Source organism: Olea europaea, unplaced genomic scaffold (assembly GCF_002742605.1).
Source record: "Olea europaea var. sylvestris unplaced genomic scaffold, O_europaea_v1 scaffold393, whole genome shotgun sequence".
Taxonomy (NCBI): domain Eukaryota; kingdom Viridiplantae; phylum Streptophyta; class Magnoliopsida; order Lamiales; family Oleaceae; genus Olea; species Olea europaea.
In genome coordinates, this window is record NW_019258828.1 from 10,431 (window position 1) to 23,163 (window position 12,733).

At 34.3% G+C, this 12,733-nt stretch overlaps 1 protein-coding gene across 2 annotated transcripts in view; it reads right to left on the reverse strand.

The window, feature by feature from the left end:
* The window catches only part of LOC111387176 (phosphate transporter PHO1 homolog 1-like), a 9,250-nt gene extending 1,380 nt beyond the window's left edge, over nt 1-7,870 (reverse strand). The window contains exons 1-11 of one of the 2 annotated variants that reach the window (XM_023011718.1): nt 7,543-7,870; nt 7,151-7,451; nt 6,613-7,057; nt 6,477-6,525; nt 6,319-6,390; nt 5,802-5,922; nt 4,894-5,011; nt 4,559-4,808; nt 4,295-4,444; nt 4,053-4,205; nt 208-486 (exon numbers count right to left, since the gene is read on the reverse strand). In XM_023011718.1, coding sequence (XP_022867486.1) covers nt 208-486; nt 4,053-4,205; nt 4,295-4,444; nt 4,559-4,808; nt 4,894-5,011; nt 5,802-5,922; nt 6,319-6,390; nt 6,477-6,525; nt 6,613-7,057; nt 7,151-7,451; nt 7,543-7,767 — 2,163 coding nt within the window. In that variant the 5' untranslated portion in view covers nt 7,768-7,870. Of the gene's footprint in view, nt 1-207; nt 487-4,052; nt 4,206-4,294; nt 4,445-4,558; nt 4,809-4,893; nt 5,012-5,801; nt 5,932-6,318; nt 6,391-6,476; nt 6,526-6,612; nt 7,058-7,150; nt 7,452-7,542 lie in introns of both variants that reach the window. The other variant, XM_023011717.1, reaches the window with a different exon arrangement.
* Nucleotides 7,871-12,733: the final 4,863 nt, after the last annotated feature.

Below are 12,733 nucleotides of genomic sequence, written 5' to 3' on the forward strand. Positions count from 1 at the left end.
TGGGGGGGTGGGGGTAGGGATTGTCGTGTCTGGTTGATTTGGAGTCATTTTGTAAGTGTAATATCTGGGAAAGCACTCGTTATGGACTACAGGGACATGTTCGATGAAACAAAATTAAGGAAGAGAGATGCATAATGAAATTTGAGATAATATAGTGTAGAAAAGCATTGAAAAGAACGAAAGGTGGAGGAGGGGGTTGGTATATACCACTGAGAAAAAGTAAATGAATTTCCGACGAAGAATTAGTTCATCTCTTAGCCATGGATTCTTGGAATGAAACTGAAGCAAACCCCAATCCTTTACAAAGTCCCAATATAGTTGATACACAGTTGCAGCACTTGACATGACTACAACTAGGCATAGCCGTCCTACACTTTTTTCTTTCTCGTAAGCCACTTTGGCTCCGGCAGCCAGCATTGCAGACGTGTATTTTCCCAGGTTTACAAGGTGGCTTTTATGTCCTTCATCGAACCATCTTCGAGCACACTGTAAATAAAATTGTATATATCAGCAAACTGTATCTCATAGCATTGTAAAGAAATATAATTAATACAATATATCAGTGATCTCTTGCTCACAGTGGGCAGGAGTTATTATGCCCAATGTGGGTGTGGCTAGCACCGTAAAAAAATATAATTAATAAAATACAATAGTGATCTCCTGCCCAATCTACTATGGGCAGAAGATCAAATCCATGTTGTCACACCCATAGTTGACATAATAACTCATTCCCATTGTGGGCAGGAAATCAAATCTATAATACAATAAAAGGCGAAGAATGATGCTAAACCTGCATAGCCCTCCAGTAATATGGTAGGAAGGAAACTGCATAAGCAAGATCTCTGTAATATGTTGTCCTCATGCAATATTTATAATCCTGAGTTTTGTAGCTTCCAGTTATATAATAGCATGCTACATTCTCCAGGTCTCTCAGCATTGGTATCTGATTCATAGTGTATGTAAAACAAAAATTAGTTCTTGAAAAAAGTTCTGATAGGTGAGATATATTGCTAGTAATAGTGATTTTGTTACCTGACTACAAAGTTGATCAGCCATGAAAAAGTCCAGCATGACAACCTTGTACAAGGGCGATAAAACGATGTTCCTTATTACTCGTAGGAAGCGAATCCGGCTCGATTTGTAGAAAATGTTGAATGGACAGACCAAGAGCAGCAGAAAAACCTGTCAAAAGAATCGATTGATTTATTGACTTGTAATCAAAGAAGCGAAGTTTTAAGCCTTGATAAAAGAGGAGGGTTATAGTAGATTGCTAATGTATAACTTTTTGTGTCTTACCAGTAGAAGAAGACCTGGGATAGCTCGAACTTGAGCATAAGAATAGCCTTTTGCAACAAGCGATAGATGAACAAACAAAACGCCTACTACAGCAGTCATTGATATAGTACAGATCAAGAATACATCTCTATACTTGAGTTCTTTTGTTGGAGAAAGCTCAAAGATGAAGCTATAATTTATTCTGGTTTTTCTCCACATGAAAATTGTGCATCCATATAGGAAAAAATGCAAAAACAGTAGGCTGAACATGCTGCAAAATTATAGAAGAAATTCAATTAGTAGCCATGAAATTTTTATACATCAAACGCTATTAGACCAAGTGAAACTTTACTTGCCTTAGGACAGGATAGACAGTTTCCATGTACGTGTCTGATTTAGGCCTATACATTCCTGTAATATGAGCCATGATAACATATCCGACGAAAAGAGCAAGGAAACACCCCGCAAATAGACCTATTTTTCAGAAAGAAAATGCAAAAGATCAGCGAATATCTAGTATTATTGAGTTGTACGAATAACACAGCAATTATGTTTATTGGTTAGCCATCAAATTATACTAAATATGCATGGGATTAGATTACATGTAACCATTAAATATATTAAAGGCTCGTTTGGCATGACTTTTGAGAAGCTAAAATGAGCTTTAGAGACCCAAAACCTGATTTAGGGCCCAATTGGCTAATTTTATGAAAATGATTCTTCTAGTTAAAAGTGCTTTTAAAGGAAGTTGATTTAATGTAACTTTACCTAGAAGCACTTTTGTTATAGGAAATTCTTTCAAAAATTAGTTTCCAAACAAAAGTAAGGTGACTTCCTCCAAAACTCTCCTACTGGAAGTGAAAGCAAAAGCAAAAGTCATGCCAAACGGGCTTTAAGAAGCAGTATTATTATCTTGACGATTTGCGGTAGTGATAGATTACATATTTTCCCCCTCTCTCTTGTTTAATGGGGGTAGAGATATTCAAAACCCCGTGTCTCACAAGCCAAAAGGAACTAGCTACATTTTGAACTATTTTAATTTATAGGAATGTCTTCTTATGCTTCATATTTCAATCCCGGTTCCAAACTCGGGTAGAGGAGGATTATAGTAGGTTAAGAATCCACGTAAAACTTTGTTCCTTTAATGGCTCAGTATGCAACTTTCTTTGTAGTCCACTTCGAAAAGTGAACTGATATAGTGGCTGATTCATGGTCACCAGTTTTTCAATATTGCACTTGAACTGATTGGAAGAAAGAAACTCACCAATGAAAAATGTTACAGAATGTGATTCTTTTCGCAATGTCGGTTTAAGGTACTTCATGGCCTTTCTTTTATCATCTTCAGCAAAATGTTTGATGAAAAGCTCCTCAGCCTCATCTGCTAGCTTCAAAGCCTGTCATTCAATTCAAATTTCATTTCATTTTTGAAAAAATTTGGCAGAAAATTCTCCAATATTTACTAGACAAGCAAATCTTAGATTGATACACATGAAAAAATATAAGGCCATTGGTTAACCACTTAACATTGTCAAAGAATAATTTCATGATGGGATTTCTAGTACCCCACATCTAATCATCTTCCAGTCACAATGCCATGTAAAGATGTTCCATCACTATTCTTGTGCCCAAATACATATTTTCTCGGTTCGACTCCGCCTATGTTTTTTATAGCGGGTCCTGAACCATGGAAATGGAGAAGGATTACAGTATATTAGCAAAAGTAAAACTTTGTCAAATCTTATGACTTAATATAGTCGATCCCCGGTATGCTATTTTTTACCTTGTCTGAGCTGTTGAAGTAGGAGCTCTCAACAACTTTTAGATAAATGGGGAGAACTTCTTTGTTAGTCACCTGAAATTACACAAAGCCTGTCAGACATATTAAACGGAAGAAAAAAATGAAACTCAGGAAAAAAAAAAAAAAAAAAAAAAAAATCTAAAACATCATGCCGCGTACTTTGTCGAATTTCTTCAAAATCTTTGCAAAAGCAAGCATGTTCAAGTTCCTGAAAGACATTAGAAAAAATGGTTTTTAGTGTTCTTCTAAAAAACCAGAAATTCCAAATCATAACAAAGTAATAATGATATAATACCTGTAAGTTTTGAGGTAGTCTAATCCTTTGTAGAGCTCAACAAATGCTCCTTTAATCATTTTCTCGGCATGATGTAGCTTTTTTTTGTTGATATGCAACTTATTTCCCTCTGGACCAAATTTCTTGGAGGATTGATTTACTAAATCATCCCTAAGTAAATAAGTTATAGCTGAAAATGTACGAGTCGGATTCGTCAGAGGAATGTGAATCCTTAAGTTCTTCCCCTGGTAGTTAATAACTCGACTCGAAAGAGAGCCCTGTCTTTTTATTCCTATTGATTTGTCAAGTTCACCAGATTTTGGGAAGTCCGGTAATTGCAAATCATTTCTTTCGTTTACAAGGTGGCTTTTATGTCCTTCATCGAACCATCTTCGAGCACACTGTAAATAAAATTGTATATATCAGCAAACTGTATCTCATAGCATTGTAAAGAAATATAATTAATACAATATATCAGTGATCTCTTGCTCACAGTGGGCAGGAGTTATTATGCCCAATGTGGGTGTGGCTAGCACCGTAAAAAAATATAATTAATAAAATACAATAGTGATCTCCTGCCCAATCTACTATGGGCAGAAGATCAAATCCATGTTGTCACACCCATAGTTGACATAATAACTCATTCCCATTGTGGGCAGGAAATCAAATCTATAATACAATAAAAGGCGAAGAATGATGCTAAACCTGCATAGCCCTCCAGTAATATGGTAGGAAGGAAACTGCATAAGCAAGATCTCTGTAATATGTTGTCCTCATGCAATATTTATAATCCTGAGTTTTGTAGCTTCCAGTTATATAATAGCATGCTACATTCTCCAGGTCTCTCAGCATTGGTATCTGATTCATAGTGTATGTAAAACAAAAATTAGTTCTTGAAAAAAGTTCTGATAGGTGAGATATATTGCTAGTAATAGTGATTTTGTTACCTGACTACAAAGTTGATCAGCCATGAAAAAGTCCAGCATGACAACCTTGTACAAGGGCGATAAAACGATGTTCCTTATTACTCGTAGGAAGCGAATCCGGCTCGATTTGTAGAAAATGTTGAATGGACAGACCAAGAGCAGCAGAAAAACCTGTCAAAAGAATCGATTGATTTATTGACTTGTAATCAAAGAAGCGAAGTTTTAAGCCTTGATAAAAGAGGAGGGTTATAGTAGATTGCTAATGTATAACTTTTTGTGTCTTACCAGTAGAAGAAGACCTGGGATAGCTCGAACTTGAGCATAAGAATAGCCTTTTGCAACAAGCGATAGATGAACAAACAAAACGCCTACTACAGCAGTCATTGATATAGTACAGATCAAGAATACATCTCTATACTTGAGTTCTTTTGTTGGAGAAAGCTCAAAGATGAAGCTATAATTTATTCTGGTTTTTCTCCACATGAAAATGTTGCATCCATATAGGAAAAAATGCAAAAACAGTAGGCTGAACATGCTGCAAAATTATAGAAGAAATTCAATTAGTAGCCATGAAATTTTTATACATCAAACGCTATTAGACCAAGTGAAACTTTACTTGCCTTAGGACAGGATAGACAGTTTCCATGTACGTGTCTGATTTAGGCCTATACATTCCTGTAATATGAGCCATGATAACATATCCGACGAAAAGAGCAAGGAAACACCCCGCAAATAGACCTATTTTTCAGAAAGAAAATGCAAAAGATCAGCGAATATCTAGTATTATTGAGTTGTACGAATAACACAGCAATTATGTTTATTGGTTAGCCATCAAATTATACTAAATATGCATGGGATTAGATTACATGTAACCATTAAATATATTAAAGGCTCGTTTGGCATGACTTTTGAGAAGCTAAAATGAGCTTTAGAGACCCAAAACCTGATTTAGGGCCCAATTGGCTAATTTTATGAAAATGATTCTTCTAGTTAAAAGTGCTTTTAAAGGAAGTTGATTTAATGTAACTTTACCTAGAAGCACTTTTGTTATAGGAAATTCTTTCAAAAATTAGTTTCCAAACAAAAGTAAGGTGACTTCCTCCAAAACTCTCCTACTGGAAGTGAAAGCAAAAGCAAAAGTCATGCCAAACGGGCTTTAAGAAGCAGTATTATTATCTTGACGATTTGCGGTAGTGATAGATTACATATTTTCCCCCTCTCTCTTGTTTAATGGGGGTAGAGATATTCAAAACCCCGTGTCTCACAAGCCAAAAGGAACTAGCTACATTTTGAACTATTTTAATTTATAGGAATGTGTTCTTATGCTTCATATTTCAATCCCGGTTCCAAACTCGGGTAGAGGAGGATTATAGTAGGTTAAGAATCCACGTAAAACTTTGTTCCTTTAATGGCTCAGTATGCAACTTTCTTTGTAGTCCACTTCGAAAAGTGAACTGATATAGTGGCTGATTCATGGTCACCAGTTTTTCAATATTGCACTTGAACTGATTGGAAGAAAGAAACTCACCAATGAAAAATGTTACAGAATGTGATTCTTTTCGCAGTGTCGGTTTAAGGTACTTCATGGCCTTTCTTTTATCATCTTCAGCAAAATGTTTGATGAAAAGCTCCTCAACCTCATCTGCTAGCTTCAAAGCCTGTCATTCAATTCAAATTTCATTTCATTTTTGAAAAAATTTGGCAGAAAATTCTCCAATATTTACTAGACAAGCAAATCTTAGATTGATACACATGAAAAAATATAAGGCCATTGGTTAACCACTTAACATTGTCAAAGAATAATTTCATGATGGGATTTCTAGTACCCCACATCTAATCATCTTCCAGTCACAATGCCATGTAAAGATGTTCCATCACTATTCTTGTGTCCAAATACATATTTTCTCGGTTCGACTCCGCCTATGTTTTTTTATAGCGGGTCCTGAACCATGGAAATGGAGAAGGATTACAGTATATTAGCAACAGTAAAACTTTGTCAAATCTTATGACTTAATATAGTCGATCCCGGGTATGCTATTTGTTACCTTGTCTGAGCTGTTGAAGTAGGAGCTCTCAACAACTTTTAGATAAATGGGGAGAACTTCTTTGTTAGTCACCTGAAATTACACGAAGCCTGTCAGACATATTAAACGGAAGAAAAAGAAGAAACTCGAAAAGAAATCTAAAACATCATGCCGCGTACTTTGTCGAATTTCTTCAAAATCTTTGCAAAAGCAAGCATGTTCAAGTTCCTGAAAGACATTAGAAAAAATGGTTTTTAGTGTTCTTCTAAAAAACCAGAAATTCCAAATCATAACAAAGTAATAATGATATAATACCTGTAAGTTTTGAGGTAGTCTAATCCTTTGTAGAGCTCAACAAATGCTCCTTTAATCATTTTCTCAGCATGATGTAGCTTTTTTTTGTTGATATGCAACTTATTTCCTTCTGGACCAAATTTCTTGGAGGATTGATTTACTAAATCATCCCTAAGTAAATAAGTTATAGCTGAAAATGTACGAGTCGGATTCGTCAGAGGAATGTGAATCCTTAAGTTCTTCCCCTGGTAGTTAATAACTCGACTCGAAAGAGAGCCCTGTCTTTTTATTCCTATTGATTTGTCAAGTTCACCAGATTTTGGGAAGTCCGGTAATTGCAAATCATTTCTTTCTATTTCTTCAATCGAATTCTCATTCTCTGGCTCCGGCTCTGGCTCTGGCTCTGGCTCTGGCTCCAGCTCCGGCTCCTGCTCCAGTCCTATCCTGTCCTTTATGGACTCTAAATCTATCAACATTTACAAAGAAAATATGTGAACAAAGCTTCAAACGTACTAGAGAGTAAATTTCAATTAAGCAAGAAAATGCAAGAACTTCATACCACATGATATGGTGCCTGATATCGAATCCTCCTCGTTTAAGTCTTGGGCAGAAGCCCCTTTTGAGCATCTTTGCATAAGAACAGATTTCAGCTCAATAAGAATCTCCATTTGTTTCTGCAACGAGTCACCCCTCGCAAGAAATTCCTTCTCTTTCATTCTATAAAATTGATTCACTTTGTTAAGCTGAAGGTCCAGACGTGCAAAAAACTCGATGGCAGCATCAGTGTCAGCAAACTTCTCCAGCAGCTCTGTCTCATACAAGTCTCCCTTACTAGCCGAAGCATCAAGTTTACGACGAACCTGAGAAAAATAACTTTCAATAAATGATAGAAGACTACTCAACATGACAAATGCGACTATAATAATAGAGTAAGGATGGAGATTAGTGTACTTGAATAACTCTCTTTTCTCTTTGCTTATGGCCAAGGAAATTATACTTCCTTAGAGATGAGAACAGGGATTTGGAGAAAGAATCATTTTGTTTCTTGCTATTTTCAGTTTCATTGCAGAGGAGATGGATTTTCCTGAGGTCTTTCTTGAGTTGTTTATAATCAACAAATGCCTCTCTCCATTCAGGAACAAGCTGAGACTCAAACTGCTTCGAGAACTTCACCATTTCTATTCTAAATTTACGCCTTCAAATCAGAGAAAATTTATAGTTTTGTAGATGATATATGTAAATATTTTTCTAGGCTTACAATTCGCTAATGTTCTGATAGAGGGCTATGATCAAATTATTTATATAGGGAGAAAAAGGAATTTTTTTTGATGGGATGCTAGAAAGCACATTCTAAAATATCCTTTCCATCAAAATTATCCTATGCTTATTCCACTGCTTGGAAGATATACTGATTTAGTGGTTTAGTTCGCCGGAAAATGACCGAACTGCAGCCAGATGTGATGAATTCTCGGCCAACATGTAACAGGAATTTTGAAAAGGTGGCAATAGAAAGGCATGTATCCTAAGTATTTTAAATGAATTGGGACATGGTCCATCTCTAAACAAACTTCCATTTCATTTTAAGAGAATTTGCAATATTTGCTTTATACAAACACTGACACTCTCAGCCTTATTTATTATGCGTGCAAATTGCAAGAATATTCGGTTAAGATATTGAAAATATGTTGTTAAAAGGTATTAGTAAATGATATATTTCGTGGCAAAATCCATCATTGATCCCGTCATCGACGTACCGACGAAATTATTAGCTCCAAGTCAGAAGTTGTGATTCTTTGACGATCATAATTCTGCAGCTCTTCCGTGACAAGCTTTCGGGATGCTTTTGTCCCTTTATGACCAATGCTTGTTCTACGAGGTGTATTTGCTCTTCGTTCTTCTAGGCAAATTCCCTATGTAACTCGATGACCTCCTCTTCACTCGTGATAGGATTAGTGCATTTTTTTTTTTTTTTTTTTATGAATATATAATCTTGAAGTGTTTATTATCCAATATTGTGACGTCTCTTCTTGCGCTTCGCATTACTCGAACTCATTGTGCCATTTAAGAATCAGATTATAATATGATCAATATTTCTATACTTCAAAAGTGAAATATACAAGGTTCGTCCTAACTAATGGGGGTGAAAAGTGTAATATGCGAATTTAAAAATTAACGAACAATAACATGCAATAAGTCACAAATTATTGTATCTAGATGAATGAAATCAGTTTAAGCCCTAGCAATTATTCAAGCACAAATATAAAAGCATAAAATAAATAATACCAAGATTTGGTTACAAAGAAAAGTCATTGAAGAACTCTTCAAGAGAATAAACCTCCAAGCACACATGCCAGTAAATAATTGACTAGAAAAGACTTGGCTTACAAATTAATTCTAGACACAACAAAACCTTAGTAGACTCTGACCCCCAACTTGTAGTCACCGAAAAACTCCTCAGTTGTGCGCTCTATCACTAGCTCCAAAATCTCTAGACTTCTTTTCTCCTCGTGAATCATCAAGAACGAACTCGTTCTTTACAAATTGAAACTCCAATCATCGCTCTGGATTTTCATAACTCAGAAAGATATTTGGTAGATGTTTATTAATGTTTTGATCTTTCGGTGTTTTGTTGTTTTGATCTTATGGTGGAGGAAGAATCAATGTTTGATCTTCAACAGAATGTTTTATTCAATGAAAAATGGCTCATCGTCATGTTGGGATGAAATTTTGTTTGATATGTATTGTATTAGAGAGTTATGGGTTGTTTGGGATTGTAAAAAAGCTGAAAATCGTGAACTAAGTTTTGCCTGGATGACACGATAGCTAGATTGCCCCTTAGACATCCGATGGGTGGTCAAGTCCTTCTAAAATTGCTCGAGTGGCTCATTTGGTGGTCTTCGAGCTTTTCTTTGTCCTGACTTGATCTTTTTGGGTTGACTTTAAATCCTTCTAAAGACACTTTCACCACCCGACAACTTAATCCTAAATACAACTCGATAAAATGACTTTTTGGAATGGAACTTTGGCAATACACTTTAGACCTAACAAGCTATCCTTTTGACATTCTATGACAAAATTATTTATTTCATGATAAGCAATGAACACAATCTAATTGCTACAAACCCATTGAGTCAAAACCACAACTGCATCTCACTTGCTTTGTCATACCCTTTTTTTTTTTTAAACACATCAACTCAAACAATAGCAAGAGTACAAGTATGTGAAAACTTATCAAAAATAAACATGCAACTACTGAGATAGTATCCATCAGAATATTATATCACTAAACTTAACATATAGCTTGCAACATCAAAATAATATATCAACATTATATGAAACCCCAAATATAATATCAAAATACTACAAACTCAGTCCAAGGCTCGACACAAGTTCTGATTCACATAGGAGAAAGAAATTTGTAACATCTTCAAATTCTCAATCAAAACAGCTATCAGAGTGCTTTTCCGATTTTCAAGCTTTCCTGTGGTGTGAAAATAAAACAATTTTCTTGTTAAGGATTTTCAGACCAATCTATGCTTGTTCAAGGATCCTTTTATGCATTAAGTTAGGCGTAAAGGAAAATCGATCTTGGCTTTAAAAGGTATGCCTCTTCTGATGAATAAATAGAAATATTATTTGTAACTTTTTGGTAATATTATTTTTCGGTATGTTTCATTGAAGAAGGATTTATCTAAACCAATTATCTAATCATTCCTTGAATTTGTGAGCTATCTTTCATGGTGGTGATGAGTGTATTTTACTTATACTTTAGACACCATCTAAGCTTGATATTTATCTAAATCTTACGAGTTTTAGAGTGTTTTAATGTGTATTTTGATGTTGTGATACAAGTTGATGAAATTAAAGGAAATAAACAAAAATTGACAAAATTGAAGAGGGGCTGAATTGTAAGAGATCTGAAGTTCAGAGATTAGAGTGCAAATACTCAAAAGTTGTTTCTAACATCACAATGAAGATTCGAGAATGCTAGGAGTCAATTGAATAAAGAAAAAAATCAAAGAGATAAAATATAGTCAAAGTATAATACTACATCAATTTTCAACCGAAAAAGTTATGCTCCAAAGCAAACATTCAAATTGGAAAATGATATCTAAAACAAATTTGTAGCCCTTTGAGTTAAGTTTCCAACTTATCTTGAATCGCCTCAATTGAATATCAGGAAAAGAAGTTATGCTAAAAATATTGAAAGATGCGCAGTGCTTTTTTCACTCGAAAGTGGGCGCCGCAACGCCACTAACGTTGCAAATCAAACACTAATTCGTCTAAGATTTTGAATTTTTAGACTCTTTTCTTGGCCTAATCTAACCCTAATTCGTCTAAGATTTCAAAATACTATAAATACAAACCTAAAACCACAATTTGGGAGAAAATTCAACCGACAACCCAATTGGGCAAGACGGGGGCAAGATTCAAGAAGTCAATGAGGCAAAGGCAACTAACAAAGAACATTGATTCAACCATCTGAAAAAAAAAAGTTTTATCTTTCTTCTCTTCATGTTATTCTTTATGAATTATTTAGATTTCATGGCTTATATTATGAACTAAACTGTTCTTCAAGGGTTTGATTAGCTAAAACTTGAGAGTGTGATTTGATTTGATTTTAGTTAATTCTATAACAAAAAAAAAAAAAAATGCATTCCGTTCATCATGATTTCATGTTTTTAGTTAATTGGCCACTAATTGAATGAACAGACACTAGACAATTTCAGCACTCAAGAGAGGGGAATTTGGGAGCAATTCTAAGATTACACAACGCAGATTCTTTGGCTTTCGAAAGAAAGTGTAGAATCTATAAAGCTTACTCCATAAAAGAACCATGAATTTGATAAATTCTTGATTTTAATTCAGATTAAAGATATTAAAATTGAAATCTAGGAATAATTTTTAGCTAGTACTCGAGAGTATATAGAAATACAATTGAGTTCTTGCTTATAAACATGGAAAAGTTTATTAGAGATAACTAGATAATTGAGATTCATATTTGATAGTTAGGTGAAATCAATCCTAGGCTTTCTTATCATGAGTGTTCTTTCGAACTTGTTTTGATCATTGAATTCCTCACTATATTCATCATTAGATTAGTTTAAAAATATTGATTACACAACTCATTCATCTAGATAAAATAAAGACTATATAATTATAGTACTTCGTAGAATGTGAATTACAATCCATGTAGTTTCGACACTGTTAACTCCATTCATATATTACAAAACTTGACATCGTACACTTGCAGTATAAATCACGTTATAAAAAAACGTGACAAGTGATGTGTTTCTAAATTTCATCGAACTGAGTAGAAGACAAGTTGTTATTATTATTATTATTAATATTATTATTATTATTATTATTATTATTATTAGGTTTTCTTAATTTTATCTTCGTTCTTGAAAATTGAATTTATTTGTACAACTTGCTTTTTTGAAAGAGTTTTGCTTGCTGTACAAGCAGGGTCTAACACAGGGGCCTATATAGAATACTCATAAACCATTGGGGGGGGGGGATTTTTTATTTTTATTTTTTTTAAAATAATCACCCACCTTCCAACCCAATGCAAGGGCGTGAGAGTGCCACAGGGCCGGTACATGAGGCAAAACTCTTCTTGAAAAGAAAATGATGGATTCAGCTTAAAATAAATGGATTTAGCAAAAATTTCATGTCTGTTGAAGACTGGTTCAATGACAATTGTATATTGATTTACAACATATATTAGATGCAGAATTATAGTACTAGCTTAAGTAATCTTCCCTATCATTAGTTTTTGTTGTGTGTAAAGTGTACAATAACATTTCAATACAATCAAGTCATATTCAATTAGTTCAAAGTCTATAGCAAAAAGTTTGTGCAAAACACTTCAATCCGTTTTAACCTCAAAAATGTATTGGGTTTGGAGAAGGTCACGGAATGATACCCTTCAATTACAAATGAAAAATTTTTGTTGATAAATTTTATCGGTGAAAGTCGACTCGATAATTTATCAACGTGATAATAAATCACTGATAATTATTGATAAATAACATTGGAATATTACGTCAAAAATTTATAGTATTTTGTAAAATATAAAAAATTATTGTTAACCATAAACCTTACGACGTCCAAGACATTCTACATATTTCCAAAATAA